Source organism: Scyliorhinus torazame, chromosome 31 (genome assembly GCF_047496885.1).
Source record: "Scyliorhinus torazame isolate Kashiwa2021f chromosome 31, sScyTor2.1, whole genome shotgun sequence".
NCBI classification, from domain to species: domain Eukaryota; kingdom Metazoa; phylum Chordata; class Chondrichthyes; order Carcharhiniformes; family Scyliorhinidae; genus Scyliorhinus; species Scyliorhinus torazame.
Genome location: NC_092737.1, coordinates 29,022,083 through 29,043,051, shown reverse-complemented (window position 1 = coordinate 29,043,051; position 20,969 = coordinate 29,022,083). Strand labels below are relative to the sequence as shown.

At 46.1% G+C, this 20,969-nt stretch overlaps 1 protein-coding gene across 1 annotated transcript in view; it reads right to left on the bottom strand.

The window, feature by feature from the left end:
• The window catches only part of LOC140404600 (scavenger receptor cysteine-rich domain-containing protein DMBT1-like), a 243,460-nt gene that overhangs the window by 65,190 nt on the left and 157,301 nt on the right, over window positions 1-20,969 (bottom strand). The window contains exon 13 of the mRNA XM_072493200.1: window positions 4,445-4,759. Coding sequence (XP_072349301.1) covers window positions 4,445-4,759 — 315 coding nt within the window. The remainder of the gene's footprint in view (window positions 1-4,444; window positions 4,760-20,969) is intronic.

Genomic DNA, 20,969 nt, shown 5'->3' with positions numbered 1-20,969 from the left:
TGGGGGGGGGGGGGGGGTTAAATTACTTCACAGAAAGGGTGTGACCTGATTTGCTGGTTGGGAATCTACACTATAGTTAACAAATTAAGCATTGATAAACTTATTAAACATAATTACTTAAGAACTTAAAACTAGGAACAGGAGTAGGCCATCTGACCCCTCGAGCCTGCTCCGCCATTCAATGAGATCATGGCTGATCAATGTGGACTCAGCTCCACTCTCCGGCGCGTACACCATATCCCCGAATCCCTTTATTCTTTAGAAAGGTATCTATCTTTTTCTTAAAAACGTTTAAAGAAGGAACCTGAACTGCTTCACTGGGCAAGGAATTCCAGAGATTCACAACCTTTTGGGTGAAGAACTTCCTCCTAAACGCGTTCCTAAATCTACTTCCCATTATTTTGAGGCTATGCCCCCTAGATCTACTTTCCACGACCAGGGGAAACAACTTGCCCGCATCTATCCTATCTATTCCCTTCATAATTTTATATGTTTCAATAAGATCCCCCCCCCCCGCCCCCCGCATCCTTCTAAATTCCAATGAGTACAGTCCCAGTCTACTCAACCTCTCGTCATAATCTAATCCCCTCAACTCTGGGATCAACCTAGTGAATCTCCTCTGCACTCCCTCCAATGCCAATGTGTCCTTTGTCAGGAAGGAAATCTGTGGAAATACTTCCCGCAGAACCCTGTGGAGACCATGTCACTGTGTGTCTCTGAGAAAGAGTTAGATAGGTTCTTTAATAATAAGACGAAACAACCGTTATCGGGATGAGGCAGCAGAATAGGAATCAGAAACATATCAGCCATGATTCAATGGCCGGGCAGACTCCATGGGCCAAATGGCTCACGGTCATATGTGGGAGGGAAAATATTTGATCTATAATTATATGTGTTAATGTACGACTCTTGTATAAGCTCAAAGTAATCTGGCTGAGTTAACATGGATTTGTGCCAATGGAAATCCAGTGAACTTAGTTATTGGGACGATTTCAGGAACTAATATATGCTGTGGACGACGGAGCACCGATGGATGCACTGTACTTAGATTTCTAGAAGGCATTTACTGAACTGCCGCCTGTAAATATATTGCGAAGAATAACTTCCCATGTTCTCGAAGCTAACATTTGGGGATGACTGAAAGATTAGACCAAAGAGTGGACAAAAATGGGTATTTCTCTTGTTGTCAAAATGTAACGAGAGGCATAACAGTGGGGTCAGTCCTGTGACTGAAACTGGTACAATTTATATCAATGACTTGGATGAAGGGATGGAAGCAATATCCAGATGGCACAATGATTTATGGGAAAGCAAGTTCTGAAGAGGACGCAAGGAGGCTGGAAAAAGAAGCAGATCCCTTCAGTGAGTGGACAAAGAGCTAGCATGTGGGTTATAATCTTGGAAAATGCGACGCTGTCCATTGTGGCCGGAAGAGTAGAAGTTGAAGCTTAGTATCGAAATCTTGAGAGATAAGGGAGCTCTGAGGTGCACATATTGTGCGGGTGATCGTGTCATACATGTTTGTCCTGCAGGGACACAAATTAATTAAGAAAGCTAACGCAACGATATAAGTTATGGCGAGGGGAATCGGATAGTTGGGCGGTAGGTTATTTATCGATTCTTTCTGGCACTGGTGAGGACATATTTGAAACAATCCGTAATGCCTCAATCATTGAGGAAAGATGCAAATACACTCAAAACAGTTGACAGCAGGTTTACTTATCTGCAAACGTTAGACAGGATGGGATTGTGTCCGCTGGAATGTTTAGATGAGCAAGCGTTGACTGAATGGACACATATAGGCGGTAGAGAAAGCATGGATGTCGAGAGGATGTTCATCAATTGGTAAATCTTAAGACGGGGGATTAATGTTGCCCATTTAAGTGCCTTACTCTGCACAAAGTAAGGAGGCATGGGATAGTGGGAAATTTGGCCAGTTGGATAACGAACTGGCTAACCGATAGAAGTCAGAGAGTGGTGGTGGATGGCAAATATTCAGCCTGGATCCCAGTTACCAGTGGTGTACCGCAGGGATCAGTTCTGGGTCCTCTGCTGTTTGTGATTTTCATTAATGACTTGGATGAGGGAGTTGAAGGGTGGGTCAGTAAATTTGCAGACGATACGAAGATTGGTGGAGTTGTGGATAGTAAGGAGGGCTGTTGTCGGCTGCAAAGAGACATAGATAGGATGCAGAGCTGGGCTGAGAAGTGGCAGATGGAGTTTAACCCTGAAAAGTGTGAGGTTGTCCATTTTGGAAGGACAAATATGAATGCGGAATACAGGGTTAACGGTAGAGTTCTTGGCATTGTGGAGGAGCAGAGAGACCTTGGGGTCTATGTTCATACATCTTTGAAAGTTGCCACTCAAGTGGATAGAGCTGTGAAGAAGGCCTATGGTGTGCTCGCGTTCATTAACAGAGGGATTGAATTTAAGAGCCGTGAGGTGATGATGCAGCTGTACAAAACTTTGGTAAGGCCACATCTGTAGTACTGTGTACAGTTCTGGTCGCCTCATTTTAGGAAGGATGTGGAAGCTCTGGAAAAGGTGCAAAGAAGATTTACCAGGATGTTGCCTGGAATGGAGAGTAGGTCTTACGAGGAAAGGTTGAGGGTGCTAGGCCTTTTCTCATTGGAGCGGAGAAGGATGAGGGGCGACTTGATAGAGGTTTATAAGATGATCAGGGGAATAGATAGAGTAGACAGTCAGAGACTTTTTCCCCAGGTGGAACACACCATTACAAGGGGACATAAATTTAAGGTGAAAGGTGGAAGATATAGGAGGGATATCAGAGGTAGGTTCTTTACCCAGAGAGTAGTGGGGGCATGGAATGCACTGCCTGTGGAAGTATTTGAGTCGGAAACATTAGGGACCTTCAAGCAGCTGTTGGATAGGTACATGGATTACGGGAAAATGATATAGTGTAGATTTATTTGTTCTTAAGGGCAGCACGGTAGCATTGTGGATAGCACAATTGCTTCACAGATCCATGGTCCCAGGTTCGATTCCGGCTTGGGTCATTGTCTGTGCGGAGTCTGCACGTCCTCCCCGTGTCTGCGTGGGTTTCCTCCGGGTGCTCCGGTTTCCTCCCACAGTCCAAAGATGTGCGGGTTAGGTGAATTGGCCAATGATAAATTGCCCTTAATGTCCAAATTGCCCTTGGTGTTGGGTGGAGGTGTTGAGTTTGGGTAGGGTGCTCTTTCCAAGAGCTGGTGCAGACTCGGGGGGCCGAATGGCCTCCTTCTGCACTGTAAATTCAATGATAATCTATGATTAATCTAGGACAAAGGTTCGGCACAACATCGTGGGCCGAAGGGCCTGTTCTGTGCTGTATTTTCTATGTTCTATGTTCTATGTTCTATTTAAGACGAGGATGTGGTGACTACTCTTTCTCTCGAGGTGCTGTAAGGGAATGAAGCGAAACTAGGCTTGTTTTGCTGAGTGCAGAAAAGGCTGAGAAGGGGACCTGATCGAGGTGCACAAACGTTCTCGGACCGTAGGTGGGAAATAACCTTTCACATGAGAACATATGGTTCAATAAGCAGGGGGCTCGATTTAAGGTAAGGGGCAGGAGATTTGCAGAGAATTTGAGGAAATATTTTGCAAACGGGAGGTTAGTTCCAATTGGCAACTCATTGCCTGAAGGACTAGTGGAGGCGGGAACTATCACAATGTTTGAGAAACATTTCAATGTGGACTTGCAATGCAATAGCATACAAGGATACAGAGTAATGCTGCAAAATATGAATAGAATAAGTTGGTGCTTGATGGTAATAATAATAATCGTTTATGGTCACAAGTAGGCTTCAATTAAGTTCCTGTGAAAAGCCCCTAGTCGCCACATTCCGGCGCCTGTTCGAAGAGGCTGGGAGGGGAATTGAACCGGCGCTGCCGCCTTGTTTTGCATTAAACGCCAGCTATTTAACCTAGTGTGCTAAACCAGACCAATACTTGAACCAAAGGGCCTATTTTATGCTGTTGATGCGTTTTCAAGCGTCTCCAACAACAGAGACCCAGATATGGTCCCAATGGAACAAAGTCTGCTTGCCATTTTTCCGTCCCGAGTACCATATCCGGAATAGGTACTTGATTACTTGATCTGGTCAACTTGAAATGAGTAATGTTCTCCTGCAGACGCTGTACGAATCCTAAACATATTCGTGACAATCTCTAATGTATCTATTTTTCTGTTGGTACTATCGGTATGAGAATGTCAATAGGAATTTCCAGTGATTAGAATGTCCATGGAAACGTCCTTGTGACCCGCACGCGCTCTTTGAGTTAAGGTATAAAAGTCAGACAATAAACAGAGTCTTCACCACCGCTAAACTTTGACCGGGTGAATCCTACTTTTAAACTCTTGCCTTTAAAACCTGAGCGCTGTAAACCTAAACGATAGTCTCCCAACTGCGAAGTCCGCCTTTCGAATGGCCGGATATCACATTACCTGGGTTGCAGATCACGCCCGCATCTTCCTGGTGGCCGCAGTTTTCCTTGCCCCACCCTGAGAATGAGCAAGTCCAGAGAGCGGGCTCTGTCCCTCCGCAGGCCGTGTCATCCATCCAGATCTTCCCGGTGCCTTGTCCGAAGGCTGCGCTGCCGGGCGCCGACAGGGCCGCGCCGCAGCCAAGCTGCCTGCAGACCACTCTGGCGTCCAGTGTGTCCCAGCTGTCATCGCAGACCGTCCCCCATTCTCCGTTGTAGTAAACCTCCACTCTGCCGGAGCAGCGATGGGTGGCATTCACCAGCCTCACCCGCGGCCCTGAAATAAAAAAATAATTCTTACTCCTGCCTCAATCTCCCAATCTCCAGATGTTGATGGTCTCATGTATCTGCTACCCTTTTGCTACCGGGTTAGCGTGATGGTGGGTTTGGGAGGTGCTGCCGGAGGAGCCATGGAGAGTCGCAGAAATGCATCTTGTAGACAGTACACACGGCTGCTACTGTGGGACGGTGGTGAAGGGATTTGGATGGATGTGGAAACGAAACAGTGCTGCTTGGTCCTGGGTGGTGTTAAGCTTGTTGTGTATTGTTGGATCGGCACTCATCCAGGTAACTGGAGAGTGTTCCTGAATTGTGCATTGTTCCTGATGGTCAGGTGCAGAAGACACAGGAATTGACGTGATCACCGCAGGACTCCGAGTATCTGATTTGCAGAAATTACAAGCCAGATATTTATCTTCGCTTCTTCATGGGGCTGTGGATGTCACTGGCTCCGCCAGCATTTATTGACCATTCCCAAGCCCCCTTTCATTGGGCAAGGTCACGGCGGAGAGCACGAACAGTCAGTCATATTGCTGGGGGTTTGGCCTCACACGAGGGGCTAGAGCAGGAGAGGAAGGCATATTTACTTCACTAAAAAACATTGTTATGCTGCAAATTGTGGGGCACAAAAGGACAATTTATCATGTTCAATCCATCAAACATGTACATCTTTGGACAAGAAGGTGCAGATTTATCATGGCGAATCCACCAAGCCGCCACATTTTTGAACGCAAAAGGGCAATTTATAATTGTCCATCCACCTAACCTGCACATCCCGCAACACACATCCAACATTTATTACACCGAACCTGCCCAGCTTTGGACTCTAAGAGTGAAGTTCAGCATGGCCACTCCACCTGGCCTTATTACCTTTGGACCCCAATGGTCAATTTCAGCAAGGCCAATCCACCTAACCTGCACAACGTTGGACACTGGAGAATATTAGGTCTGGTCCAAAAGTTAAAATTCTGAATTTGGGCAAGGCCAATTTTGATGTTTTAGGCAAAAATATTCAAAAGTTGATCTGGGGATTCTGTTTGAAGGCTGGTATGTGGGACGGTTTCACAACTGTTAACCAGGGCTGAGGGGAAGCACATTCGTCTTAGCCTGAAGGGCAAGTTAAGACGTAGGGAACCTCGGCTGACTCGGGATATTGAGGTCCTGGTCAAAATGAAGAACGAGGCACATGACATGCACAGGCAGCTGGATCCCTTGAAGAGTACAGACAATGTGGGAGTAGAGTTAAGAGAGAAATCAGGAGGGCGGAAAAGGGAAATAAGATTGCTTTGGCAGAAACGACAATGGAGAATCCAATGAGCTTCTACAGCTACATACATGGCAAACGAGTAAGGAGGGAGAGAGCAGGGCGTCTTTTGGATCTACAAGGTCATCTATGTGCGGTTCCACAGATGGGTGAGTTCCTAAATTGATATTTCTCATCGGAACTGACTGTTGAGAAATGCATGGATGTTACAGAACTTAGGGAAATAAATAGTGATGTGTTGAGGAGTGTGTATATTACAGAGAAGGGGATGCTGGAAGTATTAAGGTGCCTTGAATCCCAGGGAGTTAATGAAATTAAACCCAGGAAGTTGTGGGAGGCGAGGGAGAAAATTGCCGGTCCCCTGGCAGAGATATTTGAATCTTCGACAGCCACAGGTGATGTTCCTGATGATTGAAGGGGAGAAAATGGTGAGCCTTTGTTGAAGAAGGGCCGCAAGGAAAAACCTGGGCACTACAGACCGGTGAGCCTAACGTCTGTGGTGGATATGTTGTTTGAAGGTATTCTGCGAGACAGGATCTACAGGCATTTAGAGAAACAAATACTGATGATGGACAGTCAGAATGGCTTTGTGATTGGAAAATCATGCCTGCCGAACTTGATTAAGTTCTTTTGATGGGGTAATCAAGAATGCAGTGCAGTCGAGGTTGTCTACATTGACTTTTGCAAGGGCTTTGACAAGGTACCGCACGGAGTGTGCATAAATGCAAATCTCACGGGTTCCAGGGTGATGTAGCCAATTGGATACAAAATTGGCTTGACAACAGGCGACAAAGAGTGGTTGTAGAGGTTGGTTTTTCAAACTGGAGGCCTGTGGTCAGTGGTGTGTCTCAGGGATCAGTGTTGTGTCCACTGTTATTTGTGATTTATATTAATGATTTTGATGAGAGTTTAGGAAGCATGGTTGGTTAGTTTGCCGATGTCAACAATAGTTGACAGTGAAGAAGGATATCTTGGATTGCAACTGGATCTTGATCATTTGGCCAGTGAACAGACTCGAAAACAGCTTCTTTCCCACTGTCAACAGGCTCTTAAATGACCCTCTTATGGACTGACCTCTTTAACACTACACCCTGTATGGTTCATCCGATGCCAGTGCTTATGTTGTGATATTGTATATGTTGTGTTGCCCTATTAAGTATTTTCTTTTATTCCCTTTTCTTCCCATGCATTTAATGATCTGTTGAGCTGCTCGCAGAAAAATACTTTTCAGTGTACCTCGGTGCACGTGATAATAAACAAATCCAATCCAATCCAGTGTGCTGATGAACGGCAGATGAAGTTTAATTTTGATCAATGTGAGGTGATGCATTCTGGTCGATCGAAGAGGAGAAGAACCTACTCAGTTAAGGGTACGGAGTTGGGGAGAGTTATAGAACAAAGAGATCGAGGAGTTCAGATTCATAGTTCCTTCATGTGGGGTCACAGGTGGACAGGGTGGTGAAGAAGACATTCGGCATGCTTGGTTTCATTCGTCAGAATACGGGGGTTGAGAAATGTTGCTGAAATTGCAAAGACATTGCCACACTTGGAATACTGTGTACAGTTCTGGTCCCCCTCTTATAGAAAGGATATTATAAAACTAGAAATAGTGCTGGAAATATTTACTCGGATTAAAAGAGAATTGATGGTGTGAGTTATAAGTAGAGGCTGGATAGACTGGAGCTTTTTTCCTTGGAGCGTAGGAGGCTTAGGGGTGATCTTACAGAGGTCTATAAAATAATGAGGGGCACAGATAAGGCAGAAAGACAGCATATTTACCTGAAGGGAGGGGCATCTTAAACTAGAGGGCATTGGTTTAAGGTGAGATTGAAGAGATACAAATGGGTCCACAGGAGCAATTGTTTCACACAGAGGGTGGTGAGCATCTGGTATGAGCTGCCAGAGGCAGTAGTAGATGCGGGCACAATTTTATCTTATAAACAGCATTTAGACAGTTACATGGGTAAGATGGATATCGAGCGATATTGGTCTAATGCGGGCAATTCGGATTGGCTTAGTGGTAAAACATGAGCGGCATGGACAAGTTGGGCCGAAGGGCATGTTTGCCTGCTGTAAACCTAAATTACTCTCTGATTGTATTATGCACCAAACAGAGTGCATTCTCCATGCATAATACTTCCCTTCCCCAACACATGATATTTGTTTCGCATTGCTCATAACGTATAGCTTCCTTACTCTGCAGAAGGAGGCCATCAAGCGCTGGGCGATTGCACCGTACCTCCGAAAGAATTGGCCCACTCCTACGTCCAATCCACATAAGTCAACCTAACCTATAGACACTAAGGGGCAGGTTTCCATGGATTTTCGGCATTGCCTGGACATCTTTGGACACTGATCCGCAATTATAATATGACCCATGCACATAATCTGCACATCTTTGGGCAGTAATGGGCAATTTTAGTTTGTACAATCCACCTAAGATGCAGATCTTTGGACTGTGGGAGGAAACCTGCAAGTGCAAACTGGAAACAGTCACCCAATGTTGGAATTGTACCCGCGTGCCTGGCGCTATGAGACAACAGTGTGAGCTACGAGAGCGCCCGAGTGACGTCCCCTTCAGAAGCTTCAGAACTCGAACTCATTCCTACATTTCCATTCTGCTTGGTTTTGCCAGACACCTGTCTCTATTCTCATTACACATGTTTTGTTGCTTTGGGGCAGAAATATTCTTTATTCTGCGAATGACAAGGTCCCTGATGGTAGACTGGTACAAAAGCTGAAGTCACATGGGATCAGGGGTGAGCTGGCAAGGTTGATGCAGAACTGGCTAGGTCATAGAAGGCGGAGAGTTGTAATAGAAGGGTGCTTCTCCATTTGGAGGGCTGTGATTCGTGGTGTTCCGCAGGGATCAGGACTGAGAGCTTTGCTGTTCGTAGTATATATAAATGATTTGGAAGAAAATGCAACTGGTCCGACGAGTAGGTTTGCAGACGACACAACGGTCGGTGGAATTGCGGATAGTGGTGAGGACTGTCAGAGGATGCAGCAGGATTTACATAATTTGGAGGCTTGGGCGGAGAAATGGCAGATGGAGTTTAATACGGACAAATGTGAGGTAATGCATTTTGGAAGGTCTAATTCAGGTAGGGAATATACAGTGAATGGCAGAACCTCAAGTGTATTGGAAGTCAGAGAGATCGAGCTGCACAGATCCACAGGTCACTGGAAGGGGCAACACGGGTGGAGAAGGTAGTCAAAAAGGCATACGGCATGCTTGCCTTCATTCGCTGGGGCGTTGTGTATGAGAATTGGTAAGTCATTGCGCAGGTCAAGGAGACACAGCCTGAGTGAGTGAGACAGATACAGTGAGAATTTGGTAGTTTGGTGCAGTGAGGTAACCAGGAAAGGTAAGTGGTTCATCTAATTCTGCTGTTTTTCAGTTAAAATTGCAGCGTAGATCAGTGTCTTATTGGCTGAAGCTGCCCCCACCTTAATTGTTGAGAGGCAGTTATCTGGCAGTCACCTGAGGCCTGTCAAGGGGCACAAAGGTATACATTGTTTTCTTCTCTTTGACGTTTTAGTGTGAGTCATCCTAAAGCCTGTATAAAAGGCAGACAGAAAGCGCACATTAGTAAGCGTTGCGCAGGTCAAGGAGACACAGCCTGAGTGAGAGAGACACAGACCGAGTGAGAATGTGGTAATTTGGTTCAGTGAGGTAACTCGGTGAAGAGTGGGAGAAGGTGCTTCTTCCCTACTGTTTTGTTCTCTCTCTTTCTTCGGGCCTAATTTCGGGAGCCGTTCGGAAGAGGAACAGTCTCTGCGAGTATTAAAACATAACGGTAACTTGCTGTTTTCCAGTTTTTCCCCAAATGTGACGTCAGAGGGAAGCTGTGATCTGATTGGTTGATAGCAAATCTGCCCATAATTTAAAAAAACACAACTAAACTCATAAACATAAATTAAACTAATTAATTAATTAGTGATGGCTGGTCAGGTGATGTGCTTGAGCTGCTTGATGTGGGAGCTGGCAGATCCCATTGCGAGCTGCAGCGACCACAGCTGCAGTAAGTGTTGGCTGCTCGAAGAGCTCCGACACAGAGATGATGAGCTGGAGTCTGAGCTTCAAACACTGAGGCACATTCGGGAGGGGGAGACTTACCTGGACACTGTGTTTCAAGAGGCAGTCACACCTGTCAGAGTAAGTAGTTTAAATCCTGCCAGTGGCCAGGGACAGCAGGGTGTGACTGCAAGTCAGGCAGGTAAAGGGAACCAGCAGTCAGGAACTCAGGAGCCTCAGCCCTTGACTCTGTCCAACAGGTATGAGGCACTTGCTCTCTGTGTGAATGGCGAACAGGGCTGCGGGAAGGATGAGTCAGCTGACCAAGGCACCATGGTTCAGCATCCATTCAATGGGAGGGAGTAAATAGGCAAGTTGTAGTTGTAGGGGATTCTATTATCAGGGGGATAGATAGTATCCTTTGTGAGCAGGATAAAGCGTCCCGCATGGTATGTGGCATGCCCGGTGCTTGGGTGCGGGGCATCTCTGACCGGCTTCAAAGGATACTGGAGAGGGAGGGGGAGGATCCAGTTGTTGTGGTCCATGTCGGTACCAACAACATAGGCAAGTCTAAGAAAGAGGACCTGTTTAGAGATTATAAAGAGCTAGGATTCAAATTGAAAAACCGGTCCTCAAGGGTCCTAATCTCCGGATTACTGCCCGAGCCACGTGCAAATTGGCATAGGGAGGCAAGAATAAGGGACGTTAACACATGGCTGAAAGAGTTGTGTGACAAAGAGGGGTTCATTTTCATGTGACACTGGCATCAGTTTTGGGACAGGAGGGACCTATACCGTTGGGATGGTCTCCACCTGAACCGAGCTGGGAGCAGTGTTCTGGCGAAAAGAGCAAATAGGGTGGTCAATAGGACTTTAAACTAAAGATTGGGGGGTGGGGGAAGGGAAAGTCAGAGAACCAAGAGGTGAAGTAATCAGTGGGAAGCGTAGCTGCTTAGGAATACAGAAAAGCACGAAAAGACAAAACTCAGGAGAGGTTACGATAGTCCCCATCCAACAAAATATGACACAGTGTATGGAAAGGCTCAGTAAACCAAGGTCCACCACACTTAAGATAATGAATGGCTTAGAAAGGGTGGATGTCGGGAAGTTGTTTCCATTAGCAGGGGAGAGTAGGACCCGGGGGCACAGCCTTCGAATACGAGGGAGTCACTTTAGAACAGAGATGAGGAGAAATTTCTTCAGCCAGAGAGTGGTGGGTCTGTGGAATTCATTTCCACAGAGGGCGGCGGAGGCCGGGACGTTGAGTTTCTTTAAGACAGAAGTTGATAAATTCTTCATTTCTCGAGGAATTAAGGACTATGGAGAGAGAGCGGATAAATGGAGTTGAAATCAGCCATGATTGAATGGTGGAGTGGACTCGATGGGCCGAATGGCCTTACTTCCACTCCTATGTCTTATGGTCTTATGGTCTTACAAAGAAAACGAAAAGGGACGGTCAATAGAGAATTAAAGGTGCTATATTTAAATGCGCGCAGTGTACGGAACAAGGTAGATGAGCTTGTGGCCCAGATTGTGACTGGCAGGTATGATGTGGTAGGCATCACAGAGACATGGTTGCAGGGGGTTCAGGACTGGCATTTAAACATCCAGGGATTCACAACCTAAGACAGAGAGGTGGGCAGAGGGGGCGGGGTTGCCTTGTTAATTAGGAATTAAATTAAATCAATAGCACTAAACGACATAGGGTCACATGATGTGGAGTCTGTGTGGGTAGAGTTGAGGAACCACAAAGGCAAAAAAAACATAAGGGGAGTTATGTACAGGCCTCCTAACAGTGGTCAGGACCGGGGGCACAAAATGCAGCACGAAATAGAAAGTGCATGTCAGAAAGGCAAGATCACAGTGATCATGGGGGACTTCAATTTGCTGGTGGACTGGGTAAATAATGCTGCCAGTGGTCCCAAGGAAAGAGAATTCATTGAATGTTTACAGGAGGGCTTTTTGGGACAGCTTGTGATGGACCCCACGAGGGAACAGGCCATTCTGGACTTAATGTGATGTAATGAGCCAGACTTAATTAAAGATCTTAAATGAAGGGAGCACTTAGGAGGCAGTGATCATAATATGGTAGAATTCAACCTCCAATTTGAAAGAAAGAAGGTAGAATCAGACGTAAAGGTGTTACAGTTAAATAAAGGTAACTACAGGGGCATGAGGGAGGAACTGACGAAAATCGTCTGGGAGAAGAGCCTAGTGGGAAAGACAGTAGAACAGCAATGGCAGGAGTTTCTGGGAGTAATTGAGGACACAGCACAGAGGTTCATCCCAAAGAAAAGAAAGGTTATCAGAGGGGGCATTAGGCAGCAATGGATGACAAAGGAAGTTAGGGAATGCATGAAAGCAAAACAGAAAGCTTACAATGAGGCAAAGAGTAGTGGGAAGCCAGAAGATTGGGAAGGCTACAAAAACAAACAGAGGATACCAAATAGAGAAATAAAAACAAACGGGAGGCAAAAGTTGAGATTTGGCCGCTCCAAAATGACACTGGTAATTTTGTGATGGGAGACAAGGAAATAGCTGAGGAACTAAATAAGTACTTTGAGTCAGTCTTCACAGTAGAAGACATGAGTAATATCCCAACAATTCCGGAGAGTCAGGGGGAAGAGTTGAATATGGTAGCCATCACAAAGGAGAAAGTGCTAGAGAAACTGAGAGCTCAAAAAATTGATAAATCTCCGGGCCCTGATGGGCTACATCCTAGAGTTCCAAAGGAGGTAGCTGAAGAAATAGTGGAGGCGTTAGTTATGATCTTTCAAAAGTCGCTGGAGTCAGGGAAAGCCCCAGAGGATTGGAAAATCGCTGTGTAACCGCCCTGTTCAAGAAGGGAACAAGGAAAAAGATGGAAAATTATTGGCCAATTAGCCTAACCTCGGTTGTTGGCAAGATTCTAGAATCCATTGTTAAGGATGAGATTTCTAAATTCTTGGAAGTGCAGGGTCGGATTAGGACAATTAAGCATGGATTTAGTAAGGGGAGGTCGTGCCTGACAAACCTGTTAAGAGTTCTTTGCAGAGATAACAAATAGGTTAGCCCAAGGAGAGCCAATGGATGTTTCAGGAGGCAGTCACACCTGTCAGAGTAAGTAGTTTAAATCCTGCCACTGGCCAGGGAAGCAGGGTGTGACTGCAAGTCAGACAGATAAAGGGAACCAGCAGTCAGGAACTCAGGATCCTCAGTCCTTGACTCTGTCCAACAGGTATGAGGCACTTGCTCTCTGTGTGGATGGCGAACAGGGCTGCAGGAAGGATGAGTCAGCTGACCAAGGCACCATGGTTCAGCAGGCCATTCAATGGGAGGGAGTAAATAGGCAAGTTGTCGTTGCAGGAGATTCTATTATCAGGGGGATAGATAGTATCCTTTGTGAGCAGGATAAAGAGTCCCGCATGGTATGTTGCCTGCCCGGTGCTATGGTGCGGGGCATCTCTGACCGGCTTGAAAGGATACTGGAGAGGGAGGGGGAGGATCCAGTTGTTGTGGTCCATGTCGGTACCAAGAACATAGCAAGTTTAGGAAAGAGGACCTGTTAAGAGATTATTAAGAGCTAGGATTCAAATTTAAAAACCGGTCCTCAAGGGTCATAATCTCGTGATTACTGCCCGAGCCACGTGCAAATTGGCATAGGGAGGCAAGAATAAGGGAAGTTAACACGTGGCTGAAAAAGTTGTGTGGGAAAGAGGGGTTCCTTTTCATGGGACACTGGCATCAGTTTGGGGCACGGGGGGGGGGGGGATCTATACCGTTAGGATGGTCTCCACCTGAACCGAGCTGGCACCAGTGTTCTGGCAAAAAGAGTAAATAGGGTGGTCAATAGGACTTTAAACTAAAGATGGGGGAGGGGGGGGAAGTCAGGGAACCAAGAGGTGAAGTAATCAGTGGGAAGCGTAGCTGCTTAGGAATACAGAAAAGCAAGAAAAGACAAAACTCAGCAGAAGTTGGGATAGTCCCCATCCCACAAAATATGACACAGTATATGGAAAGGCTCAGTAAACCAAGGTCCACCACACTTAAGATAATGAATGGCTTAGAAAGGGTGGATGTAGGGAAGGTGTTTCCATTAGCAGGGGAGAGTAGGTCCCGGGGGCACAGCCTGAGAATAAAAGGGAGTCACTTTAGAACAGAGATGAGGAGAAATTTCTTCAGCCAGCGAGAGGTGGGTCTGGGGAATTCATTGCCAAAGAGGGCGGTGGAGGCCGGGACGTTGAGTGTCTTTAAGACAGAAGTTGATAAAGTCTTGATTTCTCGAGGAATTAAGGGCTATGGAGAGAGAGCGGGTAAATGGAGTTGAAATCAGCCATGATTGAATCGTCGAGTGGACTGGATTGGCTGAATGGCCTTACGTCCGCTCCTATGTCTTCTGGTCTTACTAAGAAAAAAAAAGGACGGTCAGTAGAGAATTAAAGGTGCTATATTTAAATGCGCGCAGTGTACGGAACAAGGTAGATGAGCTTATGGCCCAGATTGTGACTGGCAGGTATGATGTGGTAGGCATCACAGAGACATGGTTGCAGGTGGTTCAGGACTGGCATTTAAACATCCAGGGATTCACAACCTATCGAAAAGACAGAGAGGAGGGCAGAGGGGGCGGGTGTTCTCTCGTTAATTAAGAATTACATTAAATCAATAGCACTAAACGACATAGGGTTAGATGATGTGGTGTCTGTGTGGGTAGAGTTGAGGAACCACAAAGGCAAAAAAAACATAAGTGGAGTTATGTACAGGCCTCTTAACAGTGGTCAGCACAGGGGGCTCAAAATGCACCACGAAATAGAAAGTGCATGTCAGAAAGGCAAGATCACAGTGGACATGGGGGACTTCAATATGCAGGCGCAATGGGTAAATAATGCTGCCAGTGGACCCAAGGAAAGGGAATTCATGGAATGTTTAGACGAGGGCTTTTTGGAACAGCTTGTGATGGAACCCACGAGGGAACAGGCCATTCTGGACTTAGTGTAATGTAATGAGCCAGACTAGATTAAAGATCTTAAAGTAAGGGAGCACTTAGGGGGCAATGATCATAATATGGTAGAATTCAATCTCCAATTTGAAAGAAAGAAGGTAGAATCAGATGTAAAGGTGTTACAGTTGAATAAAGGTAAATACAGGGGCATGAGGGAGGAACTGACGAAAATCGACTGGGGGCAGAGCCTAGTGGGAAAGACAATACATAGAACATAGAACATAGAACAATACAGCGCAGTACAGGCCCTTCGGCCCACGATGTTGCACCGAAACAAAAGCCATCTAACCTACACCATGCCATTATCATCCATATGTTTATCCAATAAACTTTTAAATGCCCTCAATGTTGGCGAGTTCACTACTGTAGCAGGTAGGGCATTCCACGGCCTCACTACTCTTTGCGTAAAGAACCTACCTCTGACCTCTGCCCTATATCTATTACCCCTCAGTTTAAAATTATGTCCCCTCGTGCCAGCCATATCCATCCGCGGGAGAAGGCACTCACTGTCCACCCTATCCAAACCCCTGATCATTTTGTATGCCTCCATTAAGTCTCCTCTTAACCTTTTCTCTCCAACGAAAACAACCTCAAGCCCATCAGCCTTTCATCATAAGATTTCCCCTCCATACCAGGCAACATCCTGGTAAATCTCCTCTGCACCCGCTCCAAAGCCTCCACGTCCTTCCGAAAATGCGGTGACCAGAACTGTACGCAATACTCCAAATGCGGCCGTACCAGAGTTCTGTACAGCTGCAACATGACCTCCCGACTCCGGAACTCAATCCCTCTACCAATAAAGGCCAACACTCCATAGGCCTTCTTCAAAACCCTATCAACCTGGGTGGCAACTTTCAGGGATCTATGTACATGGACACCTAGATCCCTCTGCTCATCCACACTTTCAAGAACTTTACCATTAGCCAAATATTCCGCATTCCTGTTATTCCTTCCAAAGTGAATCACCTCACACTTCTCTACATTAAACTCCATTTGCCACCTCTCAGCCCAGCTCTGCAGCGTATCTATATCCCTCTGTAACCTGCTACATCCTTCCACCCTATCGACAACACCACCGACTTTAGTATCGTCTGCAAATTTACTCACCCACCTTTCTGCGCCTTCCTCTAGGTCATTGATAAAAATGACAAACAGCAACGGCCCCAGAACAGATCCTTGTGGTACTCTACTTGTGACTGTACTCCATTCTGAACATTTCCCATCAACCACCACCCTCTGTCTTCTTTCAGCTAGCCAATTTCTGATCCACATCTCTAAATCACCCTCAATCCCCAGCCTCCGTATTTTCTGCAATAGCCTACCGTGGAGAACCTTATCAAATGCTTTGCTGAAATCCATATACACCACATCAACTACTCGACCCTCGTCTACCTGTTCAGTCACCTTCTCAAAGAACTCAATAAGGTTTGTGAGGCCTGACCTACCCTTCACAAAGCCATGCTGACTATCCCTGATCATATTATTCCTATCTAGATGATTATAAATCTTGTCTCTTATAATCCCCTCCAAGACTTTACCCAATACAGACGTGAGGCTCACCGGTCTATAGTTGCCGGGGTTGTCTCTGCTCCCCTTCTTGAACAAAGTGACCACATTTGCTGTCCTCCAGTCCTCTGGCACTATTCCTGTAGCCAATTATGACATAAAAATCAAAGCCAAAGGTCCAGCAATCTCTTCCCTGGCCTCCCATAGAATCCTAGGATGAATCCCATCAGGTCCCGGGGACTTATCTATTTTCAGCCTGTCCAGAATTGCCAACACCTCTTCCCTACGTAACTCAATGCCATCTATTCTATTAGCCTGGGGCTCAGCATTCTCCTCCACAACATTATCTTTTTCCTGAGTGAATACTGACGAAAAATATTCATTTAGTATCTCGCCCATCTCTTCAGACTCCACACACAATTTCCCATCCCTGTCCTTGACTGGTCCTACTCTTTCCCTAGTCATTCGCTTATTCCTGACATACCTATAGAAAGCTTTTGGGTTTTCCTTGATCCTTCCTGCCAAATACTTCTCATGTCCCCTCCTTGCTCGTCTTAGCTCTCTCTTTAGATCCTTCCTCGCTACCTTGTAACTATCCATCGCCCCAACCGAAACTTCACACTTCATCTTCACATAGGCCTCCTGCTTCCTCTTAACAAGAGATTCCACTTCCTTGGTAAACCACGGTTCCCTCGCTCGACGCCTTCCTCCCTGTCTGACCGGTACATACTTATCAAGAACACGCAGTAGCTGATCCTTGAACAAGCCCCACTTATCCAGTGTGCCCAACACTTGCAGCCTACTTCTCCACCTTATCCCCCCCCCCCCCCAAGTCACGTCTAATGGCATCATAATTGCCCTTCCCCCAGCTATAACTCTTGCCCTGCGGTGTATACTTATCCCTTTCCATCATTAACGTAAACGTCACCGAATTGTGGTCACTGTCCCCAAAGTGCTCTCCTACCTCCAAATCCAAGTAGAACAGCAATGGCAGGAGTTTCTGGGAGTAATTGAGGACACAGCACAGAGGTTCATCCCAAAGAAAATAAAGGTTATCAGAGGGGGGATTAGGCAGACATGGCTGACAAAGGAAGTTATGGAATGCATCAAAGCAAAACAGAAAGCCTATAATGTGGCAAAGAGTAGTGGGAAGTCAGAAGATTGGCAAGGCTACAAAAACAAACAAAGGCTAACAAAGAGAGAAATAAGGGAAGAGAGGATCAAATATGAAGGTAGGCTAGCCAGTAACATTAGGAATGATAGTAAAAGTTTATTTAAATACATTAAAAACAAACGGGAGCCAAAAGTTGACATTGGGCCGCTCCAAAATGACACTGGTAATTTTGTGATGGGAGACAAGGAAATAGCTGAGGAACTAAATAAGTACTTTGAGTCAGTCTTAACAGTAGAAGACATGAGTAATATCCCAACAATTCCGGAGAGTCAGGGGGCAGAGTTGAATATGGTAGCCATCACAAAGGAGAAAGTTCTAGAGAAACTAAGAGGTCAAAAAATTGATAAATGCCCGTGCCCAGATGGGCTACATCCTAGAGTTCTAAAGGAGGTAGCTGAAGAAATAGTGGAGGCGTTAGTTATGATCTTTCAAAAGTCACTGGAGTCAGGGAAAGCCCCAGAGGATTGGAAAATCGCTGTTGCAACCGCCCTGTTCAAAAAGGGAACAAGGAAAAAGATGGAAAGTTTTCGGAAATTAGCGTAACCTCGGTTGTTGGCAAGATTCTAGAATCCATTGTTAAGGATGAGATTTCTAAATTCTTGGAAGTGCAGGGTCGGATTAGGACAATTAAGCATGGATTTAGTAAGGGGAGGTCGTGTCTGACAAACCTGTTAGAGTTCTTTGCTGAGATAACAAATAGGTTAGCCCAAGGAGAGCCAATGGATGTTATCTATCTTGACTTCCAAAAGGCCTTTGATAAGGTGCCTCACGGGAGACTGCTGAGTAAAATACGGGCCCATGGTATTCTAGGCAAGGTACTAACATTGTTTGACGATTTGCTGTCAGGCGGAAGGCAGAGAGTTGGGATAAAAGGTTATTTTTCGGAATGGCAACCGGTGACTTGTAGTGTCCCGCAGGGTTCAGTTTTGGGGCCACAGCTGTTCTCTTTATATATTAACGATCTAGGTGATGGGACTGGGGGCATTCTGGCTAAGTTTGCCGATGATACCAAGATAGTTGGAGGGGCAGGTAGTATGGAGGAGGTGGGGAGGCTGCAGAAAGATTTAGACAGTTTAGGAGAGTGGTCCAAGAAATGGCTGATTAAATTCAACGTGGGCAAGTGCGAGGTCTTGCATTTTGGAAAAAAGAATGGAGGCATGGACTATTTTCTAAACGGTGTCAAAATTCATAATGCTGATGTGCAAAGTGACTTGGGAGTCCTCGTCCAGGATTCTCTAAAGGTAAACTTGCAGGCTGAGTCCGTAATTAAGAAAGCAAATGCTTCTTAATTCATCTCAAGAGGTTTGGAATATAAAAGCAGCGATGTACTTCTGAAGCTTTATAAAGCATTAGTTAGGCCCCATTTAGAATACTGTGAGCAATTTTGGGCCCCACAACTCAGGAAGGACATACTGGCACTGGAGCAGGTCCAGCGGAGATTCACACGGATGATCCCAGGAATGGTAGGCCTAACATACGATGAACGTCTGAGGATCCTGGGATTATATTCATTGGAATTTAGGAGGTTTAGGGGAGATCTAATAGAAACTTACAAGATAATGAATGGCTTAGATAGGGTGGACTTAGGAATGTTGTTTCCATTAGCAGGGGAAATACGACCCCGGGGCACAGCCTTAGAATAAAAGGGAGTCACTTTAGAACAGAGATGAGGAGAAATTGCTTCAGCCAAAGAGTGGTGAGTCTGTGGAATCCATTGCCACAGAGGGCGGTGGAGGCCGGGACGTTGAGTGTCTTTATGACAGAAGTTGATAAATTCTTGATTTCTCGAGGAATTAAGGGCTATGGAGAGAGAGCGGGTAAATGGAGTTGAAATCAGCCATGATTAAATGGTGGAGTGGACTCGATGGGCCGAATGGCCTTACTTCCGCTCCTATGTCTTATGGTCTTATGGTCATGTTGCAGCTGTGAACCTTTGTTAGCCCACACTTGGAGTATCGTGTTCAATTCTGGTCGCCACACTACCAGAAGGATGTGGAGGCTTTAGAGAGGGTGCAGAAGAGATTTACCCGGATGTTGCCTGGTATGGAGGGCATTAGCTATGAGGAGCGATTAAATAAACTCGGTTTATTCTCACTGGAACGATGGAGGTTGAGGGGCGACCAGATAGAGGTATACACAATTATGAGGGGCATAGACAGAGTGGATAGTCAGAGGCCTTTGCGCAGGGTATAGGGGTCAATTACTAGGGGGCATAGGTTTAAGGGGCGAGGGGCAAGGTTTATAGGAGATGTTCGAGGCACGTTTTTTTATACAGAGGGTAGTGGCTGCCTGGAACTCGTTGCCGGAGACGGACGATAGTGACATTTGAGGGGCATCTTGACAAATACATGAATAGAATGGGAATAGAGGGATTCGGACCCAGGAAGTGTGGAAAGTTTTAGCTGAGACGGGCAGCATGGTCGGCACAGGCTTGGATGGCCGAAGTGCCTTTTTTTGTTCTTTGTCCTAACACTTGCTCTAATTGATGGTGACATGTAACAGAAATCGAATGTCATTAATTGCATACCAATCTGTTTTTAACGCCTTCCATGTGGCATGGGAATCGCCGGCTGGACAAAAATTCGTTTCCCATCCCTAATTCTCCATTTCATAGAATTTACAGTGCAGAAGGAGGCCATTCGGCCCATCGAGTCTGCACCGGCTCTTGGAAATAGCACCCTACCCCAAGGTCAACACCTCCACCCTATCCCCATAACCCAGTAACCCCACCCAACACTAAGGGCAATTTTGGACACTAAGGGCAATTTATCACGGCCAATCCACCTAACCTGCACATCTTTGGACTGTGGGAGGAAACCCACGCACACACGGGGAGGATGTGCAGACTCCGCACAGACAGTGACCCAAGCCGGGAATCGAACCTGGGACCTTGGAGCTGTGAAGCAATTGTGCTATCCACAATGCTACCGTCCCATGATGTGGGGCAGGTTCTGATTCCTAACATAATGCTGTATGAGTCCAGAGACAGATGTAGGACAGACCAGGTAAGCATGGCCAATTTCCTTCCTTTCAGGATATTGGTGAAGCAGATAAATTGTGCACGTCAATCGGTGATCGTCTCGCTGTCATCGTTAGACCTTTAATCATCGAGGTATATTCAATTCAGATTCAAATTGCAGCAGCCATGGTGAAATTCGAACCTGGGTTTCCAGTGTGTTAACCAGGGTGGTGCCAATCACCAATCCCACGGCATGGCCTCAAATTCAGGGAAGGAAATCTAGGGTTTTTACCTGGCCCTGGCCAACATC